Source organism: Nelumbo nucifera, chromosome 4 (genome assembly GCF_055504915.1).
Source record: "Nelumbo nucifera cultivar China Antique chromosome 4, China Antique-T2T, whole genome shotgun sequence".
NCBI classification, from domain to species: Eukaryota; Viridiplantae; Streptophyta; class Magnoliopsida; order Proteales; family Nelumbonaceae; genus Nelumbo; species Nelumbo nucifera.
In genome coordinates, this window is record NC_142652.1 from 78,535,286 (window position 1) to 78,562,540 (window position 27,255).

At 39.6% G+C, this 27,255-nt stretch overlaps 1 protein-coding gene across 1 annotated transcript; it reads left to right on the forward strand.

Moving 5' to 3' along the window:
• Positions 1-10,473: 10,473 nt before the first annotated feature.
• LOC104605111 (uncharacterized) lies at positions 10,474-13,241 on the forward strand. Its single transcript, XM_010269733.3, has 3 exons — positions 10,474-10,580; positions 10,911-11,320; positions 11,664-13,241. The coding sequence occupies exons 1-3, from the start codon at positions 10,518-10,520 to the stop codon at positions 12,955-12,957; spliced, it is 1,767 nt and encodes a 588-aa protein (XP_010268035.1). The 5' UTR covers positions 10,474-10,517; the 3' UTR covers positions 12,958-13,241.
• The last annotated feature ends 14,014 nt before the right edge of the window (positions 13,242-27,255 follow it).

A 27,255-nucleotide genomic window follows, 5' to 3' on the forward strand; every position in this document is an offset into this window, starting at 1 on the left:
TATTGCATTCGATGCAATTTCATAGCTGTCTAGCTTTTAGTGAGTTAAAGACCTGAGAATGCCTTGAATGTAAAAAACGGTATACAACTGGACATATTGTTCTATTCGTTGCCAGCGCCGCAGTGATCTAGTCGGTTTTTGTTAATCTGTACATGGCTTGCCGAGAAATACGTAGGGCAATTGCTATCTCTTGGAGTCTTTCGTTCAAGTTCGATCTTGTTTCTAATTTGATGGTGTTTATTATCTCAACACGAACAAGAGTGGAAATGGGTTGGCTTTCCTGCCCAGCATAGGGATATTGCTACCTATACTGCTTGATATGTTCATCGGGATTCGGGAATCCAAAATAAATACTTCCGTCTCATGAATTCCTTCCATTTGGCAGCAGTCGGCAGAATTGTTTGTCATGTTGATTCTGTCTTCAAGCTTGAAGAGGCGGGGTCCATGATATTACCCTCAAAACGAAGGTTGTGAGCGCTTTTTTACCCTGAGGATTTTGTGAAGTTGTCAACTTATTTTCTTGATGAGGTAACCCTGGTTACTGAAAGTTCGTTCTTGGCTTAAGGTTCATATTGGCTTGCACCTTTTGTTATGTAAATCGTTGTACTTGTTTTAGAGCTTTTCATGCATTTCTTACAACTGAGGCCGGTCTCAGTAACTTGGGCTTGTTTTGGTCCGAGACCAGCTGAAGTTGGGTTCCGGGCTAATGCTTAATTCATGTAAGGGAATGTGCTTAAAGTCAGATGATCCAATGTTCAAAATATCCATACAGGGTGAATAGGGGTGGATTCTATCAGAGCTGAGCCGAATATTTGGCTATTCGAACTTGGCCCATTGAAACTGTGTTAGGTTTGAGCTCAAGCTTGAGCTCGATTCGAGCTAGAGATTTAAGCTCGAGTTCAGCTCGGTTCAAAGCTCGCAAGTTCGAGTTCGATTGCAAGTCAAGTCTTTTTTTTTCTAAAAATAAAATGTATGCATATAAAAATATTTTTTTATTTTACATAAAAAAATTATTTATTATTATACATATAAAAAATAAAAATATGCATATAAATAATGTTTTTATTTTACATACACAAAAATAAGAATTATAAAAATGATTTACCATTATACATAAAAAAATATAATATATAATAAAAATTATTTACCATTATATTATGCCGGTGAGAAGTTTGGCTCATGGCCACCCTTAAGCCTATATTGCTGTATTGATATTGCTTTTTCTTTTATTTTTTTTCCTGAATCAGGTTCAGAGGGGTCGGTCTACTCCCTGAACCACTCGCCAACCCAAAACATCCCCTGTAGGGGTGTATTAGAAAGGCTCGTATGATACGTATCGGTCAATACAGGCCAAAATTTTGAACCTTGATGTGATCTGCTCTTACACAACTACTTAGGGGGTGAAAGAATGGGTACAAAATTTTGAACCTTGATGTGATCTACACCTGCACTCCTACTTAGGGGTGATCCAGGTGAAAGAATGGGTAGGTTTCATTCAGAACAAAATGAAAACAACCTCGAACTGAGCCAACCCAATTTGTTACAGGATCTAATTTTAAATCTTGGAATCAACACCCACCCAAGGCAGTTCTAGGGTATAGGGGATTACTCTACTTGAACCAATCCAAAGAACCTACTTGGGTTGGCCTTGGAACCAAACTTCACTTTAAATCCCAAAATAATATGAGAATGTGACAATTTAGTTTCAAGCACTCATGGTTTCAAAGGCCATGGTCTCATTTGACTATAAGGTAGAAGGTAAGATTTATAAAATTTAAATTATAATGATAAATTTTGAACTATATTCCTATGGGTAAACCTTAGAATCAACCCTAAAACCACTAAGGCCAAAAGCGACCCCGGAACTGGTCTTGACAGGGTAGGTTTTGGTTGCAAAACCTTGGAATTGATTCCTACAGGACAGGTTCCAAGTTTTGCTTTGGAACCAAACTGAACCAACCCATGTTGACCCCTACTCTATTGTAAATTGCAATTTTATTTTACCAATTCTATATTGCAAGTTGGAGCTCTTAGTATGTTGAGAATACTGGATTTTTTTTTTTTTTGAAAATTTTGTAAACACGTAAGTTATGGATTTTCAAAACTACCGAATTCAAAGTATTGGAAGGCTTTTTTTTTTTCTTAAAGGTAAGATATTAAATAGATACGCATTCAATTCTACCCAGCCTTTTTTAACTGTAGCACACACACATATATATATTAAATCATATTTCCATACTTGAAATTTAACTGTCTATTAAACCTAGTAATTTTAACTGACTCAGGTATCGGGTGAGGACACCCTAGAAACCCGCACTGTAATAGCTAGTGACTCTTAACCTAGTAGTTTTTTAGTACACAGATCATCGGCTTAGGTATGTTCATTCAGTCTGCTTTTTCTACAGGGCTTACCTTCACAATCTGCTCTGTCTATCTCTTGTTTATTCGAAAAAAAAAAGCCAATTATCTGGAGATTGTACATGTATGATAGTCGTTCCATGTGGCTCCTTGTACTGGTATTTCCTTTTCAATAGAGCAAACAACTGAACCTGACAATGCGGTTAAAGCAGATATCACACCCTGAGGAAAGATAATTCTTCTTAATTCTGTGAAGAAACCCTCGCCTTTTGGTGTTGGAAAGCAAACCAAGCAAACCCTTTTTCCATTAGATGAGAACAGGATTATTATATATTGTTTGATTTGATATCCATGAGTATTTTATATTGAGCTCTTCACCTCTCCCAGGAGTCAGGACTGAGGACATTTTCCTGAACCCATTCATCCTGTTTACTATTCAATTGTTTCTCTGCAATTCAACCCATTAATGACCCCAAAGTTGTTTATGGCTGGATCTTAAGATGCTGCACCTTGAGGGGACAAATTTTTCATCCCAAAAGAACTTGCACCAACAGTTTGCCCCCCTCCTCAGTTGACCTGAGCTTTTCTAAAAGTAAAATACTTGATAACTGAAAAATATTGCTTAAAATAAGAAACTATGGCCTTACCCATTTAAATCAAAACATTATCTGGATAAATATTGGATGGATGGCTAATCAAACAATCAATTTCAGCAGACACTAGTCCCAGCTCCCCAACTTGAAAAAAGAATTTGTACTGGATTGATCAGAATACAACCATGTAAGATTTAATCCAATCAGTGATAAAATAAGATTGTTGCTTTGCCACTAACGTTCTGTTTGTCTTAGTTAATCAGATTTGATCATGAAATGATAATAAATGGAGCTGCTGTTTGAGATTATAATATCTTGGTTGATCAGATTAAATCTTGGATCTTGATCTTATCCTGACATAACTGGTCACCAATAAATGATCATATATGGTTTTGTGTTAAAGTTTGTGATACATTTATTAGTTGAGGAATGCTGGTATTGTAAACAAGGAGTCTGTGCAACTCTTGAACTTCTTCGCCAAATGCTATGTATAATGTTTCCCTACAGTGTGTTTTCATAGGTTGGGGAAATGTCAAAGACTTGCATGTTTACTGCAATTCTCCTATTATTAGTAAACTTGGGACGAGTATTTTTAGTGTCAGAGGACAGAGGACGTTACCAAGCAACGAATGGTGCATACCCCTGAGTCCAACGTACTCTGAAACATGGATGGCCCATGAAAATTTGACTGCTAGCGTGTCCTATTGTCCTTTCATGTCTCCCACTATGTTTGTGGTGGTGCTGAAGCTGGGTACTGCACCCTCGAGGTGCTTGCTGGCATTTCTTTGGTTCTAACCAAGGTTTTTAAAACCTGGCCGGACAGGGAACCGTTCAAGGGACCGGTTCCTGGGTCAAATGGTCCCGAACGAACGAATGACCTGTTCTGACTTAAAAATAAAAAATGGCTAAAAACCGTTGTACGGGTCAATGGTTTGGCGGCCAATTGCCCGAGTCAGTGGATCACTGACCAAATCAACGGTTTTTGGCCAAAATGGTTTAAGGGTGAAACAGAACCGGTTATCTGACCAGTTCCCGGGTTTTCTGGTCCAACCATCCAGTCCAGTCCGGTTTTGAAAACCATGGTTCTAACTTAGGGCCCGTTTGGTGTGTCTTTTCGCACGGTCTTTCAGCTGTTTATAAGCCAGACAGACCGATTTTTTATCTATTCCCATTTGGTTCGCAGAACATCTAGCTGCCAAAAGCTGGAGTGTCGAAAAGACGTGAGAAGCTCATTTTGGGCTGATTTTGGGAAGCTCCAAATGAAGTTTTTTGCGTCTTTTACATTTTATTCTCGCACGGAAAGACATGTATCTGCTAAACTAGCTTCAGACTGTTTAGATTTTCATAATGCGTCTTTTGACAGACAGAATTACCAGAAAATCTTCCCAAAAAAACTTATCAAACATACCTTCATTGAGAAATGTTCCCAATACACGGTGGGAAGTTGGGGGGCTGATTTGATCTCGTGGTAGACTGGTAGAGAGAAAATTTCACTTGTCTTCATTAGTGGCTCATAACATGCAATTATGAACTGGTCCAATTGGCATCTCATTAATTATCAGCTATCAGCTCCAGTTGTCTCATTAATTATCAGCTATCAGCTCCAGTTGAGATAAACCATTAACAGCCCAATTTGAATTTGGGCGGGCTGGAATCCTGGAAACTGGAAAGATCTCTGATAAGATGACAGAACAAATGATTTGTTTACATCCACCAGATCTTCTCACCAATGAACAACCCTTGATCGACATTTAGTGGTTCAACTTCTCAACTGAAGAAATTCCATAATACCCAATAATCTCCCTACTAAGTTAATTAATCTGCACCATTAAATATAATAATATTAGCTGCATTTAGCCTAATATTTGAAAGGCAACCACCTCAATTGGGCTGGCCGTGTTGGAGGTTAAGCTCAGTGCTCACCACGGTGGAGTCAGTTGGGAGCACATGGGACTACCATCCCATGTGATCCTTCTCTTTACTTCCGGCTCTCTGCAACAGCCATGGAAAATGGGCACATTGGATGCAGAGCTGGAAGCCCATTGGCTGTGGATATGGTGAGATTATTATTATAATAAGTGTTTGTTATGTTATCAAGTAATAAACCTTATTCGTTACAAGGAGGGATCTTATATGGAATCTTTGGGATTTCTCATCGCTGTGTTTCCTTGGGTATGGACATGTCTGGAGAATGGGAAGGTGGGTCTTAATCAATTCCTAATTACTATTTTATTGCTAATAATATAAAACATTTGGATACCATACCAGGAGAGGATAGAGAGAGAGACATCTGTACTATATACTCGGTTGAGGTAGGAATAGAAAGGGGGCGCCCCAACCATGAATTCAAATAGGGGTATTCATGAAAAATCGAAAAACTGAATCACAAAATGTGGTTAATTCAACCGATTGGTTTGGTTTTGATTTGAAATTTTTGAAAAACCTAAGGATCAGTTCGATTTTTGGTTAACCTACAAAAAATAGGCAGTTAACTTTATTGACTGGTATATATATTTTATATATACTTTAATATATGCCATATATTTTATATATATATATATATTATAAATATAAAAAACCGAAGAACCGAACCAATCAAAACCGAAATCGGTGGACCGATTAACCGGTGGTACCATTCGGTTTTGGTTTGGAGAAATAGAAAACCGGTACCACTGGTTTGATTTGCAAAAATTGCCCATGGTTCACACCCCTAAATTCAAATACCTTGCCCCTAACCCTATCGAGGCTAGAAATCCCATCCCCGTTACTATTCCAGCAGGTCATTCTTACATATGGTCAGTGGTCAAAAAACCCATCCCACTCCACGGGGACGGACCAAATTACCATTTCTAAGTTGAGACAGGTTTGGCTCATCCCCAACCCAATCACAACTGACCCATTTCTTGGGTTTATGTATTTGGCAAATCCTTGATTGAATCCATTTCTTGAGCTCCTACTACATTCACATGCTGCAATACAAATGGCTGTATAGTGGGTTTTGCATGTTGGTGCTGGGCAATGAGTGGTCACATGGAACCCTCACAAACAAAACTAAACAATAATAATAATAATAATAATAATAATGGAGCCCTCACAAATATTTTGAAAAAAATTGTTTATTTGGATATATAACTATTCCTTTTCTTACATTTATATTTGAAAGTACTAAACACATATAATTTCATGCTGGACTGATAACAACCTAGTTTGTTTTGTTCTAGCTGGAGCACCCCCAGCTGGTTTGACAGTTGAGCAATGATAGAGGTGGAGGCCCAACAGAGGGCCCACTAACATGGTGTCTCAGCAATTGCTTTTGAACTCATCTAACGAGGGAGGAGGTTCAGATTCACTCACTCTATAATTCACCTTACCCATTTGGTTCTCAATTATTTGGGCCGACTTCTCAAAAAAAGTAAGCCATGTCCAAAGAATGCGCAAGGGGTACAACATTTATTGCTTACCTTTTTTTTTCTCTCCTTTATTTATTTATGTGTTTGTCATTTTTTTCTTTTGGGTTGGATTTTTTTTGGGGAAAAAGAAGGGGAGGAGGGTAAATGGTGTTTCTTTCATATTGTACTTGAATAGATAAGGGCTCCTGCTTCTATGAATTGGAACAAAAACAAGGGAAAAAAAAGAGGAAAAGGGGGCATCACAATGTAGCAGAATTCTCAGTTTATTTGAATTGGCAAGTGAGACCAAATTTTCAAAGAGTAGATAGGCAAAAGAGGGAAGTAGTGAGGCCAATGTCTTGCCAGATTCGACTGGTTCGAATGACCCAAACTGGGCCCATTTTGATTTTGTATGTGGGCATTCACCATTGCTGAAATTGAACTGGTGAAGCAGTTAAACTGGGGTAAGCCATATAGCTCAATCACTGTATCGGATTGAAGCGTTTAGGGTTTACTTTTCAGCCATTCTGGTCTTGTGAGACCCAGCCATCTCATCCTTGGTCAGCCTAATGGCTCGACCCAAGTGGGACCCACCACCCCTCTCACCAGGTTGACATCTGGGTTGGATTTTAAGAGGTTGTTTGAGACTGAAAATTACATCTTTGGCTTATTTAGGAGTGCTTCTTAAACTAAAACCAATTATTTAACAAACAACAGAGTCTAGAGAGAGAGAGAGAGAGAGAGAGAAAGCACCTATTAAGCTTGTTTAGGTACTAAGATAGGTGGGGAAGGTAGATAGAAAAATGAATCTTGGAATGAGAGCGGTGCTTAGGCCCATAAATTATGTGCACAAGTAGGAGGGTAGTTAAGCAGCCCAACCTCCATCCAAATAAATCAAACTGGGCTCCATCCAATGCAAATCCCTTCCTCTCTGGAAGCTGCAACAGGTCTACTACTTCTACAACCTGGAGGGGGGGAGTCTGGACAGTGGACAACCTGTGGACCCTCCTAGCTATGGATTAGACAACCCACGTTTCATTTCTTGAGGAAACCTAATCCTGGTGTCTTCATTTCTCTAATAAATCGAGCCCCATTTGCATCTTAAATGAAGACACCAGGTACACAGACAGCTAACCAATATTCAGACTTTGTATCTATACCGTAGGACACCAGGACTATATCCCACCCTGAGCAGGAATTTGTATTTGATTGATTCAAAGGCTTGGATCCAGTTGGATATACCTACCACTCATATATCTCAAATGGGGATCTTACATCAAACTATGTATAATTAATAGAATTACACTAAAAACATTATCACATGTGAATCTGATGTCATACCTCCGGAATAAAATGATTCTAAAATAGTTTCTTATAACTTAGGGGTTGTTTGGTAACATCTGAAGTGGCTGAATTGAATGATTAGCTATCATCAAATGGTCCCTTAAGCCGTCTGAGTGGTGGCTCGGTTGGCATGTTAGCTGGGTAGTCCCAGTAGAGACACGGATTCAAATCTCAGTATTTCCACCTATACTGAAAAGTTAGTGTGTTGTGTTAGATACCAAAAAAAAAAACAAGTGGTCCCTGGGTTCTAGTTTGGTTGCAGAACAAATTTCTTTTGCACGGTGTCAATGCATGAGAATGCAAAAGGGCTGTATAAATTCTGGTTTGCATTTGGTTTAGGAGTAGTTTTTATCCTGGAGTAAGATAGGATGCAAGATGACGTTATCCCCACTTTATATGAGAAAGAATTGTGGTAGGAGAAAGGTGGTACAAGTTTTGCATCAGTCTTTAAGAAGTTAAATTTGCACTGCCAATTAATGCAAAAGAAACAAAAAGAAAGTACAAATTTTGTGTTAGATATGAATGCAAATTACAGTTGCAAATAAACAAAAACAAAAGTGAATATAATACAAATTTTGCACCTGATCAAGATTTGCACTGTCATCAATTGCGGCCTTAGTATACAATATTGTGTTCAAACCAATTTTACTAATAAATACATGTTACTCTTCTCTGCTATTTATATTCAAACCATTAGGATTGGATTTAGGTGGATCCATTTTTAATCCAACTATAGGTCAAATTCATATCAACTACAAGTCAATTGAACAAATGAATGCCATCTGCTGCAGTCCTCGTAGGAATAATTTTCATTTGTTTGCAATGCAATTACATTCACTTTGGCTCAATTTGGAAAGAGTATAAATGCAAACATGCACGATGCAAATATATATAAAATAATACAAAATACAAAGTTTTGCATTCTACATATTTGTAATTGTACTCCTTCCAAATGGAACCCTTAATACAAATGTTTGAACATTCAAATGAGAAGAATTCAAAATTTGGCCTAGATTTACTTCAAGTGTTACTTTCCTTCAAGTTTTATTTTACTTGCAATTAAAACATTTACACTCCCATATTTTTTGTTTGCATTAAAGCAAATAAAATTACAAGCAAACCAGGCCTAAGAACAAGAACAACGTGAATAAAGATCATGCGTTGAATTTGGTTCAATGATCGAATAATGAAGCTTCAGTTGTACAACTTAAAAATGGATCACATTATGAGCAACACCCAAATAATTAATGGAATCCAAACAGTACACTAGCGTAGACTCCCATCCACTTACTATATGTAGAAATTATTTAACAGAAAATATAAAAAACAGGAGGACAAAAAGGGGAGCGTGCAGTAAAGCTCCGGTTGAGCTGGACAGAGTAAATATGGGACCCAAACGTATTGGGATGACACGTGGAGACAGGTAGATGCATTGACAGGTGGCAAGGGAGGTGGCACACACGGGTTTGTTGGTTGGAGCCCTCCTCATCTTTTAAAAGGTGGGCTGTGACGTTAAAGAGCCTTTAAGGCAAACCCAGCCCATCCACATGTGACTCTTTAATTAATTTATTTTGTTCTTTTATTAACAATTATATTAATAATAATAATTATACGGTGAAAAAAAAAGTTGCAACGCCCAAAGGAGGAAAATAAAAAAAAAGCGTGATTCTTGTGCCTTACGAGAGACGGGTCTCTTTCTAGATTCTATTCCCCATAAATAGACTGGATCTCTAATTACGAAAATATCCTCCATCTTCCCACTGAATGACCTTTGCCTCCTCCAATGTTTTTGCCGGACAATATCGATTATAAAAGAAATCCCCGCTTATTTTTTTAAGGTACAGTATTGATCTCGAATTAACTAGTAAAAGATCCTAATCCGACGGTTTTAAGCATCGGCTGTTGGCCTTATTGCTGGTGCCTCATATCATGTGAACTGAGCACATCTTTTATTGATTGATACGTTTTTTCTTCTGCAAGTGGTCCACAGAAGAGGCAGCTCACTAACACAGTTGTAAGCCATCACAACCATGAATTGGATTCGGAGGTTGGGGCCCCAATCGGGCCGCTGACTATGTTGATCCAACGCTTTATAAGCGGACGTGATCTCCGGTTCCAAACCCAGGTTGCTGAAATGGAGTGAGTGATGGCGTTGACAGAATGACAGTCCTATACAGTCAACCAGAGTATTAGCTTAAATAAAAGAAAAAACGATATAATGATAATAAAGACGAGGGGTCATTGAAAAGGAGGCGTCGAACTGTCGAAGAAGGAAGAACCCATAAAGGGCATAGTCGTAAATTCAGAGTGGATGCCCATAAATAAGGGGAAAAGAGATTTCTTGCACTTTCTTTACTTTCTGTTTGAGGCTTTGAGCAATTTGGCTGGCGTCTTATCTTTTCTCCGTTAGACGAACCCGGGTACCCGTGATGAGTTACGGGCTGTAGCCGGTGAAGATGTGACGCTTTTACCGGGTAAAGGCAGTCAATGAGGGGAAGTGGGTCTATTTTTCTCTTTTAATTCGGGGGTTGGGTGGGAGTGGTAGAGTAGCGTGAGGTGGGAGAGGTATCTGTGGTGCCAGCGAAGAAGTCGAAGGATCAAAGCTTTCTCTGAGTCAAAGCTGGCAGTTCTTTTAGGGTTTGTTTTTTCTCTTCCCACCCTATTTACCTTTCGACATTTAGGCTTAAAACCATTACCTCTCACTCTTTCTCTCTCTCTCTCTCTCTCTGCTTCTTCTCCGTCTCTCTTTCCCTCTCTACTTCCTGTTGTCCCTCTAATGTGAGAGAAATGAGGAGGCTTTGAGGGAACTGTAGTGGTTGATGCATCTGCAACCATGTCGACTTCTCCATCTTTGGCTGGTGTGGAGAAGAAGCATTGGTGGCTTCGCAATAGAAAGGTGGGTTTCACTTTCTCTGCTTCGTTATTCGTTTTTTCTTACCGATGATCTACTGTGGGGGATTCGATTTATCGCCTTCCTTCCCCTGTTTTATTAAGCTTTCTGCCACTGTTGCTGTTTCATTTTGGGTTTTCCGGACTGCCCTGCGGTCGACTTAGTTGATCATCTTTTCGGGTTTTGTTCTTGTTTTTTGTTTGTTTGAACGATTTCTGATTGACCCATCCACCCCAGTGAGGCCTTTATTTCTGGGTTCCTTCTGTTCGATTTGTTCAGTGGCATTGTTTGTTTACACCGGAACTCCATCTTAACTGACCTGCATTTGCTTCTCAGATCGTAGACAAATATGTAAAAGACGCTCGAGTACTCATCGCAACCCAGGAGCAGTCGGAGATCGCCTCGGCCCTCAACCTCCTCGATGCCGCTCTTTCCCTCTCTCCGCGGCTTGAGTCGGCTCTGGAGCTCAAAGCTCGATCCCTCCTGTACCTCCGGCGCTTCAAGGAGGTCGCTGACATGCTCCAAGAGTACATTCCGAGTTACAAGATGGTTTACGAGGAATCGTCCCTCTCCTCCGATAACTCTTCTCAGCAGCTCTCAAGGGAGCGAGTTAAGCTCCTCTCGTCTGATAACTCAACAGACTTTGCAGATCATAAACCTTCATTCAAATGCTTCTCTGTGTCCGACTTGAAGAAGAAAGTCATGGCCGGCCTCTACAAAAACTGTGAAAAGGAAGGCCAGTGGAGGTAATTTCCTCGTTTATCTCTCCATCTTTTGCTATTTAGCTACTTCCTTTGTTTTCATTGTATCCTGATTTTTGCTTGTTTAATTCAAAGTTCAAACTGAGACCACTAGAATAAGAAATTAGTTAACTGATCCGGCGCCAACCAAATCCAGAGGGTCATACCGGAGTTTCTAAAATTCTAACTTTGACCAAACATGTTCGGATCATAGGGGGTAGCGTCGTCATTTAGGGCTATGTTGATCTTCAATTAGAGAAGAGGACAAATTTCTGTGAGCCGGCTGGTTCTGTAAATTTCCCTGTTTGAATTATCGAACCGGTCGCTGACCCTCGATTTTACGATGTAGGTACTTGGTTTTGGGTCAAGCTTGCTGCCATCTTGGGTTAATGGAAGACGCTATGGTGCTCCTTCAGACCGGAAAACGCCTAGCCTCTGCGGCATTCCGGCGGGAAAGCGTGTGCTGGTCTGATGATAGTTTCACCTTCTCCAACGTAGCAAGTTGCAGTGACTTGAACACCACCAATGCTCCAACCACAACTCCACCAACGGAATCCGAGAGTGTGACGCAACTTCTCAGCCATATCAAGCTCCTCCTCCGGCGCCGCACGGCCGCTCTTGCTGCCCTTGACGCCGGCCTATACTCGGAGGCCATTCGCCATTTCTCCAAGATCCTTGATGGACGCCGGGGCACCCCACAGGGATTTCTTGCTGAATGCTATATGCACCGAGCGGCAGCTTATCGAGCTGCCGGTCGAATTGCTGAGGCCATTGCAGATTGCAACCGCACCTTGGCACTTGACCCAACTTGCATTCCTGCCCTCAGCACACGGGCCTTGCTCCTGGAGGCCATCCGTTGCCTTCCCGACTGTCTCCGTGACCTGGAACACTTGAAGATTCTCTATGATTCAATCCTCCGAGACCGAAAGCTACCGGGTCCTGCCTGGAAGAGGCAAAATGTTCGGTACCGTGATGTGCTGAGCAATCTCCGCCAACTCACAGCCAAGATCCAGGAGTTAAGACAGAGGGTTGCATCAGGAGAGACGGGCAACGTGGATTACTATGCATTGATTGGGTTGCGGAGGGGGTGCTCGCGATCTGAGTTGGAAAGGGCACATTTGTTGCTAACCTTGCGTCACAGGCCTGATAAGGCGATGAATTTTGTGGATCGGTGTGAATTTGTAGACGATCGTGATCTTGAATCTGTTAAGGATCAAGCGAGGATGTCGGCGTTGCTGCTATATCGGCTGCTGCAGAAGGGTTATTCCAGTGTGATGACTACAATCATGGACGAGGAGGCAGCGGAGAAGCAGAGGCAGAAGGCTGCAGCTGCACTACAAGCCGCAGCAGCAGCAGCTGCAGCACTTCAAATTCCAGCTGCAGAACCAAAACCGGAAGAGGAATCGAGTAAGTCGACGGCACAGATGCAAGATAGGAAACAGCAACAGCTAGCTTCATCGTTAGATTACAGTAGTGACAGCAGTGTGGAACCAATGCCGGATAAGAAGGCCGCGACGGCAGCCGCGGCAGCATCCGTTTTCCAAGGGGTTTTCTGTCGGGACATGGCCGTAGTTGGGCATTTGCTGTCGCAGGCCGGGTTTAACCGCTCAATTCCGGTAAAATACGAGGCATTGAGCTGCTGATAATGAACAAATAAGCTTTGGGACCTCAGTCGACGAAGTCCCTTTCTTGCCAGAAGGAGGGGGTCTACTCGATTCATCTGTTTCTTCATCCATCTTTTGTACAAAAATTCCGCCGGGAAAATTTTGTCGCCGCTACCCCCCCTTGTGTAGTTAGTTCTTCTCAGTTACCTCTCTGTTTTTATTTCTATTTCTTTTTTTTTAGATTTTTTGCTTTCTTCATGTAGATGTACAGTACAGTACCCATTTCTACGTTTGGATTATAAGCTTTCACATCTCTTTCTCTCTCCTTTCTTCCAATGAATGAGGCGTAGCATTTATGATGAATGTTGTTTTCTGAGGAGTGAGGAGCTCTTTCCTGAGGGTGGTTGTTCTAGTTCTCTGTTCTCTTACTAGTCTTGTGGTGACTTCTGTACGTTGTTTTTCAGTCTCTCAGTCTCGTCCATGTGTTGTTGAATGGTTGGTGTGCGAACTGTCTGTGATCCAGTCTCTGGAGAATAGAGATGGCTTTTTCTAGTTTACGTGGCTATGGCTTTCTTTCCAGAATGGGCAGAGCTGTCTTTACAAAAGACCTGTTTTTTCACATGGAGATGGACCATTGGGCCACGGCTGGGCGTAGGCATACATAATTCTGCTAAAACGCACATTAGAGGTGTTCATTTGTTATTAAACACCTGCTTAAAGAATGAGATTTGAGCAGCGATCACTATTCTGACTTTATCACTTAACCAGAATAAAAAAAAAAAAGATCTATAATCTCCCTCTTGTCGTTTTGTGCTTCATATACAGCCCATAAGGCTAGCTTATGTTTTAACACGACTGAGGTGGCAGTCTGTAACCCCACTCTAGAACTGGAATGATGGCTTCCTCTGGTTTTTTTTTCCCCATCCACCAGCTCGATCTATAGCTCCACTGTAAACTCTTTATGGCTGTTGGGAGCCAGGGAGCCACGTCGTTTCCTTGCATATTCAAAAGCTGGACTCGATTCAGACATCAGAACTTTGAAGTTTGAATCCAGCACTCAGACCTCTAGGCTCTAGTGTCTCTGAGAGTTTAGCGGTGTGGATTCCGGTTTTACGTTTCTGTAAGACAAAACCTTTTCCATTAAAATCAAAAGATTGAAAACTTGAGAGGATTGTCCCTGGCCGTTCCTGAAATCACCACTCTATTAGTATTTGGCTGATGACTGAGAGTTTGGGTTCCGATTTGCATATGACCGGACGGATGGAGAGTGGAAACTTGTTTCTAATGATAACAATACTCGAGTACCTCCGGTCCGTCTGAAACGGACAATGCAATGCATATAAAGCAAGCATACATCGGTCAATGAAAGGTAGTCATTTTCTAATTGGCTGGACACCTACTCGAGTTTAGGTGGCACTCCTCCTTGTTGTTTATTGGCCTTTTTCAGCATTTTGTTGTTTTCGAGGGTGGTACCGTACATTGTAGAGAGTTATTGTTAGAAACAAAGGAAAGGACTCGGAGAGTAGAAAACATCCCTGTTTATCATGGATCAATACCATGGTTTCCCATTTGGGTTAATTTTCAGATTATATGCATTCTGGTTGTATATAGTAAGTTTCAATCATACAAAACAAACTAACTTCGGCATTGTATAAACGCACCGAAATTTTGACAGATTCAGAAATCTCATTAAATTGGGCTGCAATTAAAAAGCCTGGGTCAATGCTCGGCAACCATATCCATGTGACTGTGAATAACGTCTCAGCCTCTCAAGTCCGTGACGACTGATGACTCTTGCTCGCTCGCCATGCGTAACCCTTCACCATGATTACACCATTGCCCGCACTGCACCACCACCACCACCACCACCACCAACCACAACTCACAACCTAAGAGGCATGCAAAGTTTTAAAAGGCTTAAGTCTTAGTTGAGGCGTAGTGGTTAAAAAAATTAAAGCGTAAACTTTAAAATTTAAGAAAAAAAAGAAATTATAAATAATAAAAATAATGTGTAATATGTCAAGTTAAAATGATGGAAGGTACAAATATTCATAAAATAAAAGTTTATAAATATGAAGTTTTAGCTTTTAAGCAGTAATTAAAAATAATAATTATAAGTATTTTATATTTCATATTTCAAAATTCAATCTTATGAAATTATTCATATGAAAAACCATCTATATGGGCATTAGATTTATGGTTGGGGTATCGGGTAATATTGGTTGCTTTTTTTTTCAAATCCGGTTCAAAGGGGCTGGTTTAAGGTCCTTCCACCCCCTGAACCGGTCAAAACCCTGATAGATCCTTTGTAGGGGCATATCGGGAAGCTCCCAATATGGGCCGATACGTGTTGATTTTTTGAACCTTGCATCCAACAGTTGTGAAAAAAGAAACAATGTGGTTTATTTGATATATATAAAAAAATCAATAAAAAGAAAAATAAATCAATTAAAAAAATGAGAAAAACAACAAACTTGGGATGTTAAACTAGAACATTAAGAAAAAAAATACCATTTCATTTATCCAAGAGAAACTAATAACTTGATTGGCTTTTTTTTTCACATTAAACTCTCTTAGGCTAAAATACTAAGAGAAACTAATAGAACTTGATTTGTCTTATTGGTTTTTGATATTTACCCTTTTTATTTGGCCCATAATTATTGAAGTGCTTTTTCTATATATTTTGAACTATAAAAATCACATAAAAATATTTATTTATTTATTTTTGCATGAAACTACTAAACAATATTGATATTTGAGGCTTACACCTTTTTACGCCTCATGTTAAGCCTCACACCTTGAGGCTTGAGGCTTACGCCTCATTCTAACAAGGCTTAAGCTTTGAGGCAAAATCTAAGCGCCTTGCCTCAAAGTGTACGCCTCACGCGGCTTAAGCCTTTTAAAACTTTGGAGGCAATAATACAAATGCCACCCCTATGGCCCTGACTCGGAGTGTTTGTTATTTGGGCTGCATTTGTTTGCCATACAAACATCCAATTAGGTTATCTATGTATCCTGGTTTGGGTTTGTGAGCGTTTGTTTGCCATACAAAAGTAAATTGATTAAGAGGAAAAAATATTGACATATTTGTATCGTGAAGAAAATGCACAAACTTGTACTCTTTCCTTCTCCATGTTTATAGGTTTACTTATTTTGTCAATCGAGCAAGAGAGACTACGGTTGCAAATGATCCAATCCGAGATCCATCCTATTTGGTCTAATTCAGATCACCTCCTATTCGGATCTTCAGGTTGGATAATAGAATCAGATCAGAAATTGGATCGGATTTGGATCACCCCCTATCCGATCTGGTATATATTATATATTTATAAATATAAATATATTAATACATATATATATGTATATATGTTATTTATTTATAAATATATTTTTATAAATTTGTTATATTATTTATTTTTTATAGAAAACATATATATATATGATAAAAATAATTAAAAATACTTGTATTTTTTTGTTTCTATTTTATTTAAATTAATATATTTTATTTTTCTTTAGTAATTCATTTATTTTAAAGAGAACAAGTTGGATCTGATCAGATCCCAAAAATTCAACTTACCAATATGATTCAAATTCAAATCAAGCCCTATCAGATCCGATGAAATCTTCGAATTGAATCCAATCCGACATGAAAAGAGTCGGATATCCGACCTGTTTGCATCATAAGAAAGACCACCATACATCGATTTGGGATAAAAAAAGAAGAGTACAAAATGGGTTTATTAAACGGAAGAAAAGGTATTTATATAAAGTACAAATTTGTGTTTGTATTGCAAACAAACGCAGCCTTATTCCTCCGATTGTTTTTCTGTTTGTAATTAATAAGAGAAGCGAAACTCGCGGTAGCGATGGTTTGTTGGATAGACCCATTGATAAAATTGATTACCTTTGACGGCTCATTCAATTCATTAACTTCCAAACCATCCCGTACTTGCATCGGATCCCTCTCAACTCTCATAAGGAGTCAGGTCACGGTCTTCCATCTCCCCGTCCCACTAAAGTTCATTACTTAATAAATTCATCCACGCGAGCCAACGACAAGAAAAAGGAGAAAAAAAAAATTCTCAAATTATTTGAAATTATTAAGCTAGTACAGACTAACGAGCAATTCCAGCCAATCCGTGAACTTATTAAATTTAATAATTTAGGTATTTTCGTAAAAGTTAAGCCCCAAATTACTCCCTAAATACCTAATTCTTCGACCCGATAGTTTGGTAGTTTAGTTCAAAAATGCTGATTAGGTTCTTAATATAGTTAGTTAATTAGAATGAAACATGTCTAGAATTTGTTGAACATGTGAAGATTACAGACAATTTGCTCATGATATCCAGCCAATTTTGACTTAAATAAATACCATTTTAATATTAATACAAGACTTAATTAATGCTTCTGGGCTTTGATATGCTATTAATCCATTATAATTAATACATCTGCATTAATGTTTTCAACGCCGTTGGATCCAAAATGGGCTCCTCATTAATGACACACCCGGCTCAACTTTTATCTTTTCCGAGGGCCCATTTATGGAGGAGGACCCTGGGTGGGTGGGTCCCCCACCTTAGATGGATCAGATTGGCTGCTACATTTTCATCGATCGTACCACTGCATGCGGACAAATCATCAACTGATTCCTGGCGTTACAATTGGACAAAAGAATTTGTTGCCACTCGTCAGTTGGACTATGGTGGATCGTTTTTTTTTATTTGGGGGGGGGGGGCGGATACGGATTATGTTAAGGTGACCTCAGAGTTCAAACTCCGAAGAGAAGCAGAGACAGACCTCAGACTTCGATTTTGTCAACGAGCTTCTCATATACAAAACTCAACTCCAACAGACTCCCCACATGGCCCCCCACTGAGGCGTCATATTACGAGATTGCCACTCTGTACTCTCGAACCAACCATCATTGGATTCTGCTGGGCTGCACGTTTTCTGTGAGCTCGCAATTAAGGACAAAATCGTACAGGGATGAGGTAATTGAGGGGATGCAGCACGAGGGCAGTTTGGTCATATGGGAAAGCGTATCTAGGATTAAATTCCAAGAAAAGCAATAGTGGCGGTTGGTATCTGACAGAGAATTACTTAATTAATGCAGAATTCAAAGCTTGAGGCGTTAATTAACGAGTTGTTAATTAGAATCAAGGCAAGCGGGAAAGGGGGAAGCGGATGTGGGAAGAAACATGCTTTCAGCCTTTCACAGCTTATTGATCGACTTACCTTGAAATCCATAAAGTATTAAAGCAACTGCATTTTTTTTAGTATTTATCGATTTAATTAAGAACTAATTGGGGTTTAAAAAATTTTTAAGCATTGTTTATTTTCTTGTGGTGAAAGAAAAGGGGTTGCACGGCTCCCCACAAGGGAACCATTCGTCAGAGGCTTTGGAGTATCTCTCTCTTCTGGCTCAGAAAAAGCTTGTCGAAGTTATCAACAATTCCGGCTCCCGAAATGACGAAAATAACCTTCTTGATAGCACCCGGATGGCGGTATGATCTAGGGGTAGAAATGGGAATCTGGATGGAAAGGGATAAACATGAAAATTTTGGGGATGGGAGGGTCTATGGAGAACAGGGTGTGGTGCTTGAATGTTGGGAACATAAGAAAGGTGGAGTCGTGGGCAGAGATGATGATGTCAGATGAGTCATGTGAGGGAATCATGTGCTCCGATCACTCTCTCTCTCTCCCTCTCTCTATTTTCTTTGAACTCAACAAATCACCCAATCAGTTTACCTCGGTTAAATTAATGAATTAATTAGGAGAATAATATATATATATATATATAGTTGGGGGAAAACGTGGCTTTGGAAGATGATAATTACTGGGTCGCGCCTTTCACACAAGAACAACCAACAAGAGGCAGGCGACGGAGGAGATTACCGATTGCCGATTGGAGATGTTTGTTTTTATCCAAAACACTAAGAAGAAGATGAAGATCGAGATGTTGGTCTCAGAGGCCAAGGAACAAACAACACGAGGGCATCTATGAAAGCTAAAGCGTTGGCTTTTAGGGGGAGGGATATTCTACTTTCAATGGCTTGATGCTCAAGTTTAGCACAGAACAGCTGTCCATTGGTTCTTAACCCCCCTTTTTTTTTCTTTTTTTCTCGCTTTGCCTTTTCCATCTTTTAGTGCCGAGCCTACGGGAAATGAGAGACACTGCTGAATGCTGATCTGACTGCAGCGCTGCTTTGCAGATGCTTAAAAGAAAATTGCTTGCTGACATGGACTTTGTTTGTGCAATTATCACTCTTTTTAGGCCTCTCAGACTCTTCAGTCCCCCTCCCAATGATTCTATGCTACTTGTCGATTTGGACCCCACCACGAGTCAGGCTTGTCCACATAAACTAAACACAATTATGTGGCCCTGCTGCGGCAGGCCAGCTCAGTTTACGCCTAGATGGCCTGAACCTAAACTAAAGGAGTTATACAAGTACATGGCAAGTTGGGCCAGACGCAAAGTTTTCATCTTTTGGGCGGGGCGGGACCATCATTTGGGTCCCGTTTGGTTCATGGGAATAGGGTTTTCAAATCGGTCATTCCAATTCTAACTGTTTGGTTTAGAGAAATCGGAATCTCATTCTCATTCTTGATGGAATGACATTTTTTTGTTTGAGGGAATGACTATTCTCTATGTAATTACATGTAGATCCATAATAACAGAAACACAATCACAACAAAACCGACGATGAACACTATATCCATTGCCACAAGCATCATGAGTCAAAATTGCATAACCCTACGGTCTCCTACACAAGGAGGGTGTTTGGAACCGTGGGCATTTATTCAGTAAATGCTGCAATATAGGTGCCACTTCACCACTTCCCCTCTCATGCTCTTTCGTATGCATCGAGAATGGTAAAAGATGGTTTCGGTTTCTGTGCACGTCTACCGTTTGGGGAAAGTATTTTTTAAAACTTCCTCAAATGATTAGGTGTTTTTTCATTGTTATGCTGATGTGGTGCCTAATGGAACCTATTTGTCATAAACGATTATAATTATTAACTTTCTCAGTTTTACAAACAAATAAAGTACAAACGTTAAATGGAATCAAAGACATACAAGATCTATGATAATGATTGTGATGTCACTAGTAAGATCGAGTCATGTTCATCAACATTATCGAGAGTAGCCAGGCAACAGAGAGTGCTACTCGGGTGATAACAATGACACTCCATTCACATGGTTGTCCGATCATTAAAAGAGTATCACCATTCCACATAATTATGCATAAGCCACCGAAAGGGGTTGTAGTTATAAGTGTGTCCTTGTGAGAGTCTTAGGGATAGGAAATTTTGATCCCAAGAGATTTTCATGGACATGTGGTGAAACCATAAGGAACTTACCCATTATATGCTTAACGAATTAACGTCTTTTTGGGACAAGAAAGTGCCTTCCCGTCTCTCTTTATAGCCTCACCTGTTCATCTATAAATAAGAGAAGCCTGAAGCCCTTTACATGAGATCATCTCGAGAGCACTAAGAGACTTCTTGCCTCCTAAGCCTTTCGCTTCCTTATTGCCCTTACCAACACTCTTGCTTTCCTCACACCAGCATCAGTTTCTTTACCTTACCTCTCTAATAGGGGTGTTAGTTGGACTAGATTTGGTCCAATCCGATCCAATCCAATGTGAGTTCATTATAAACGAACCAGGTCCAATCCAATCCAGTGAATGGTTTGGACCAATTTAGACCGGTCCAATTCAATGTCTGGAAAATTCAATCTGTTGAAATTCATTTTGATTTAAATTGGTTTCAACCCAAACCAGGTCCGTTGACACATATATTGTTACCTTTTATCAATGGACCAGATATTGGCTTAATCCAACCCAATCCAATATAAATTTATTATGGGTGGACCAGCTCCGGTCCAATCTAATAAATATTTTGGACCAGATTAGTCCAATCCAATATGTCTTATTGGTCTGTCCAATCCATCCAAACTGATTTTAGACTGAATGGGTCCAATCTAAAACCGGTCCATTAACACCCTTACTCTTTGATCATCCTCCATCTTTCAAGGTGATCCTACTCTATTGTCTTACCACTCTACTTACACTCTCCTCTTCCTTTGGGAATGAAATAAACTTGTTGAAATAGACCATGCCATTCCAATTCCGATTCTAATTTTGAATGCAAACTAAACAGACCCTTACTTTTGTGCAGCTGTTTGCTAAGATTCTTTGTCATTCACAAATGGACCCAGTGTTGATCCATTTGAGTTTTGGGTTCTAAAATAAGGTGGGTTTTGGCCTTGAATACCGATAGGATGAAATGGGCCCATGGTTCAGGAAGGAGCCCAAACCAGTGGATTGGTGTCACATAAGACATACGACAATTCTAGGTTGGGGGCTCACCGGTTCAGGATGAATAATGTACGCGGTCTCGCGTCCAGATGGGCTATTGGCCCGTCGCAGCAAGATTGCGTATTGGGTGTGGGCTGGTGACTGGACAATGGGACACTTCACGGCATTGCGATGGTAACTTTGACCCAAATATAGTGATTCTGTTGTGGAGATGACAAGCCAGAATGATTGATTGAACGGACATGCGCAGTGTACCCGCCCCGAATTTGTACGTGATGGGAGTGGGGAAAAAACTCTTTAACTTTGTACATCGTACGTTGTTAACGTGCTAGCTCCATTTCTATCAAGTATCAACCATCACAGCTACAAACCAGAGAGCAGCTCCATTTCCTAAGAGCCTAATCATCTATTGCCGGTTCGGATCCCCACATCTCAATTCGAACACGCCATGAAAATCCTGAATTCCGTACACCGAAGCATGCAACTCTGGAATGATTAACCCCTCGTCTCCTCCCTAGATCTTCTAGGTTTTGGTTTCTCGATATGTTTATGTCGGAGATATTCCCCATTTGACATACAAATATTAAGCAAAGCAATCAGACGAGAATTTCATTGAAAACGTGGCCGACTTTAAACCGGGAAATGGTTGGATAAAATTTTAACTTGGATTAATTAGAAAATTTTAACTTGGATCAATTCTCATCGCTAACATCTATCAATATTCTATCAAAACCCGTACATATGTGACACTATGTGATATTTAAATTTTTTTTAAAACCCAATATTAACTTCATCCCCTTCCTCTCAGCCGATAGGTTTGGCACCCCTTCCTCTTCCGACCTCTCTCTTTATCTTCCGCTGAGATATTCTCTTTGCTCTCTTTCCTTTTCTTCATCTCTGTAAACCCTAGATGAGATCACTTCTCTTTTCCATGATCTTAACCTCAGATCTTGAAAACCTCGGATCTCTTTCTCTCTCTAAGAAAAAGAAAGTCAAGAGTAGTAGAGAGAGAGAGAGAGAGAGAGAGAAGGGACCTTGATTGAATTGACTTGATTTGGGGAGACTCTACACTTCGAAACCCTCACCAAGACTTGATCTTTACGCCAACACAGAAGAGGAGCGATTGCAGAAAACCCTAAGCCTTGTGGGAATTCTGTTAATAGGTCGGGGAAATGATAAAGCAGGGGCAAAAATAGCAAGCAGAGATCTAATTTGTAGAAAGTAGAAAGCAGCAAACATCACCGCCAACAACAATGACAGTAGCAAAAGGCAAAGGCAAAAGTAGGAAAAAACCTCCTTTTTTCCCTTTTTACAATATAGGTCCTACTCATTATTTGCTCTCTAATAAATCTCCGACATTGAGCTCTAATTCTATGCCAAGGAGGTTCTTTAAGAAGCCTTTTCCACCACCATCTCCCTCCAAGCATATCTGGGCAGTGTTGGCTCTTCTTCAAGCCTCCCTTCCTTAGACCTCTCCATTTCTGTTTCTACAACCTTCAATCCTCTTGCGCGGGATTTGAAAGTGATGGAGGGTGATTTGGCCCGACCTCGTAGCACGGGTACACGTGGGCATGACCTTGCTCAAGCGATGACTCAGCGTGACAGCACAACAAGCGCAACCGCAAAAGGTAGGAAGGGCTCACCGAGTTCATCATGGCATCTCAGTGGGTTAGGCTATTCATCGAGAGTCGCCTGGCCCGCACCTCCTCCCCAAGGCTGAGGCACTCCGAACTACCTCCGAGCTCGGGGTCCCCGGACCTTTCCTAATGCCCGAGATCCTCCCAGTGGATTTTAGGCCACTCCCAAATAGGAACACCTCGATCCGCCTCTAGATACCCCGAGGTAAAGACACCTCGGGGTGGACAGCTCGGTGTAACTCGCCACGGGCAGCTCGCCACTCACAGGATAGCTCGCGAAAGAGCACTTCGGCATATCGCAGGAAGGTCTCCTGCCCGACCGCCGTACCTGACAAACCTGGAGATTGCAACCACGTCTCTCGTCAGACAGCGTTGTGCGCACCACCCCTGGAAGGTGTCGTACATCTGACAGGTACGTACCCTGCGGCGACGGCCCCGCACGTGCCACCTCAGCCTTGGCTGTAACGCTTGCGACAGGACGATAGTGACGGTTATACCTGCCCTGTCAGAGGCTAGTGGGCCTGATTTAACAGAGTTCTGTTATAAGTTGCCCAATCCAAAAGAACAGAGGTAACTTCCTGATACCCGCGCTATTTGTACTCTTAACTTTCTTCTGCTCTTTGCATCTTTCATAGAACTCTAACTTAAGCATCGGGGTGTTCCCGCCGGGTAAGCCCCCGGGGATTGTTCATCTTCTCCATCTCAGGCACCTTTCAGGAGCCACGCAAGTGCCAGATAGGAGTGACCGGATTGCACACCATTAGAAAGGGTTAGAGAACAAAGGGTATTGCCAAAGAGAGAGAGAGAGAGAGAATGGGGAGAAGGGACACAGCGGTGGTGCTGGTGACTTCATTGTGCGGAGGTGAAGAGAGAGATAGAGGAGAGATTTAACGGAAGGGTAAAATTGAGATTTCAGCCCTTTCGTCAATATTTAACGGCAATGGTAATTTTTTGAAATTGTAGGGGAAGCATTAGGCAATAGTCAAATAGTAGGGTATACTTAGCCAATTAACTAAACCATGAGGGTAGTTTAAGAAATTTGCCCTTTAGTTTATTAACTAAAATCAAATTGAAAAGTGAACAGAAAGACTTTCAATAGGTTAGTGTGGTTTAAATTCTTTCACACATATAGTGGTTTTTTTAATTAGACCAGAATCTTCTAAAGTTGTGTTTGGTTTGAAGGGAAAAGTAGGGAAGGAAGGGAAACATTGAAAAACCTTGTATAGGTTTCCCTTCCTTTCCCAACCTTTTCCTTCAAACCGAACATACCCTAAATGTTCAATGCCCAACAGTCGTTGGGTTCAACCTTTAATTTAGATGTAGATGTGGCTTGCTCAATCTATATAAGATAGAACTGTAATGTTGGTCAAAGATCACATTGGTTCATGTATAGCTGCTTGTACTAGACTGTTAATCGTTATGCTCAAATCTGAAGCTGAAGCGTTGCCATTTCTTTGTGGTGTTTGAATGAGCTATTAAACTAAGGCTGCATTTGGCATTCCTTATTTCAAGGACTTATCTCCTTTTTGCAATTAAAAACTCATTGTTCATAGGGCATTTTAAAAGCAAAAAGGAGATAAATCCTTAAAATAGGTAATGCCAAATACAACCTTGGACAAATCTCAATTTGTGGTAATGTTCCACGAGTTGTTAAACTTCTAAATGATGTGAGGATAGAGTGACCTTGTTGCCTACTTAGGCTCATATTTTTAAAAACCGGCATAGAGCCAAAAATGGTTTTGCCTTCGGGTTGTGTGGGTCATAGGTTCAGCTGTCCAGGTAGAACTGGTTTGACCACACCATGAACCGGTGATCATGATAAAAAATGCAATTTCAAGCCAACAAAGGATTTAAATATCAATAGAGCCATAGATCAAGGATTTAAATATTGATAGAGACCAAAATGGGGGGTATCATAACGGTATCGACCAAGGGGGATACGAGGAACACTACAACTTGGCTTGTGTCCCCTAAGTCGTGTGAATCAGGGTGATGTGCACTTGTATTGCGCGAGACAATACTATGCGCACAAGACACACGAGATGATGTTGTCCACGTTTCCACTTCTGCCTTTATGTATAAAAAATGCAATCATCGATATTCAAACCCGAACCACCTAACGTGCAAATCTTAAACATGATAGTAAACCATTAAGGTTGTTTTTGGTACCATTGCCACTTCTACTTCCAACGTTTCATGTTGGTCAATACAAATTTAGTGAGAACATATTTTTTCTACTTCAAATGCTTTGGGTTATCAATCTAACATTGTGTACAACTAATGCTTTAGGAAACATCAAATCTGATGTTTTTACTATAAATGACAACACCTAACCCAATGCCTATATTTTTTTAGTGGAAGTGATTATCTAATGTGATGTGACAAGGCAATTTCTCAAAAGTTTACATTAACCAACACAAAACGTTTCAAATAGTAGTGGCAATGGTACAAAACACAATCTAAGCCAGCCTTCATGTTATGGTAATTAATGAAATAAAATAACTTTTATTTATTCCAATGTATCGATGTAATCCAAACAAATAATCTATATTTATATTCAACAACTCCTACTAAATATGAAAAAAAATAATATTCAAATTCTTATTTTGTATACTAATGGAATAAATAATTTCTCAAATCCACATTTATAAAAAAAAAAGTAGTTTTTAATGTCAAGAAATATATACAAATAAAAATATTAATAATAGAACAATTATTTTAGTACTTAAAATTTATAAATTTTAACATGATATGTATCTCAAAATTTTTTAAATTAGTCATTAATATTTTACTTTGCATTAAATAACAATATATTTGTTATTTACAAAAATAAAAATATTGTTTACAAAATAGTTGAGAATCAAATATACATTTAATTTGTCAAATCCTCTAACATAAACTTACATCAAAAATGATTTTTTATTTCATAATATTTATAAGTTATGAATTTGCATATGATATGTATCTTAGAAATTTTAATATATTTGATATATTTAAAGTTAAGATTATATATTTTATAAATTATTAATAGGTATTTTAATAACATTTTTGATAACATGTTTACTGTTTATTAAAATAAAACTATTTTTTTACCAAACATTTGAGAATTAATTTTAGTTTGTCATTTTTTTTGGCGTTAATGCTTAAAATAGGAAAACGGGAAATAATTGATATAATCATTACATATAATAGTTGCATATCTTTTATGCCTCGAACTTCAATAGAAAATAATATAAGAATAGCTTTATGCATGTACTAATTTGTAAAAATAAATTTAATATATTTTATCCAAGGTTCAAAGTATCGGCCCGTATCGGCTGATACATATCATTCTGGGACCCCTCCAATACGCCCCTATAGTGGTTGTATTGGGGGTCTGACCGGTTTAGGGGGTGAAGGAGCCCTAAACTGGCACCCCGAAACCGGTTGCGAAAAAATTAAAAAAAAAATCAACAAAAAGCAGTATTGATTCGTCCAATACGCCCCTACCGGCATATCGGGTGTATCGATATTTTGAACCTTAGTTCTATCACTCTTGATAGATAAATCGTCAATAAAATTGTACATGCATTTCGTTCTATCCCACTATATTAATTGTATTATATTTCTTCACATGCACTAATACTTTAATCTTTGCGAGTGGTCGAGTCAAATGGGTGAATGGTTTAACCATCCGGGTTGAATGATTTTGGCCAAGTCAATGGGTTTTGATCAAATCCTGGGTCTTAACCAAATCAGAGCAAGAATCGTGGTCTGGTGGCAGCTCAGACTGTTTGATCATCTCTATTTGTATTGTAGGTCATTGATATCTTAGAGAATGTTGGACAACATGGTTGGTTTTGTTTTCAAAAATAATGTTTTTACTTATGTGCCTATTGTTTTTGTTTTCAAAAACAAAACAAACCATTTTGCCAAGAACTCGTTAGTATTCATGTTATGTTTTCTTATACTGTTGGAGTGAGATGAATACCCCTACCCACAAACTTGCCACTAATTCCTTGTTCTTGAAATGATCTAAAGATAGGAGTGCTCCTCCCGATTTCTATTTTCTTGATTTAATGATTGTATCGAGACTTAATTATGAATGGAATTTACCTTAGTGGCCTCAAAACAACAACAATTCAATATATTTGATACCCAAATACCTATATCAAATTTGTCAATTTGTATTAGACATGACACTTGGGGGGAGGTTGGGGGCGGATCCATAATGGTTGAAGCTGAACTTGTGAAATTGATTATGATTTAGAATATTTTATTAGTTAATTACTTTTATCAAAAGCAAAAGACAAAATAATAAGTTGTTCAATTCAACAAATTTAACTATTATCAAAGCAGATGGGATTTCCTGTCCATAAGAATTCTGTCCACGCCTACCCA

Excerpts from the sequence above, each read along its gene's own strand:
- LOC104605111 (XM_010269733.3), top strand. The coding sequence starts at position 10,518 with ATGTCGACTTCTCCATCTTTGGCTGGTGTGGAGAAGAAGCATTGGTGG. Across the intron at positions 10,581-10,910 it reads GGTGGCTTCGCAATAGAAAG|ATCGTAGACAAATATGTAAA; the intron begins GTGGGTTTCACT and ends TTTGCTTCTCAG. Across the intron at positions 11,321-11,663 it reads GAAAAGGAAGGCCAGTGGAG|GTACTTGGTTTTGGGTCAAG; the intron begins GTAATTTCCTCG and ends TTTACGATGTAG.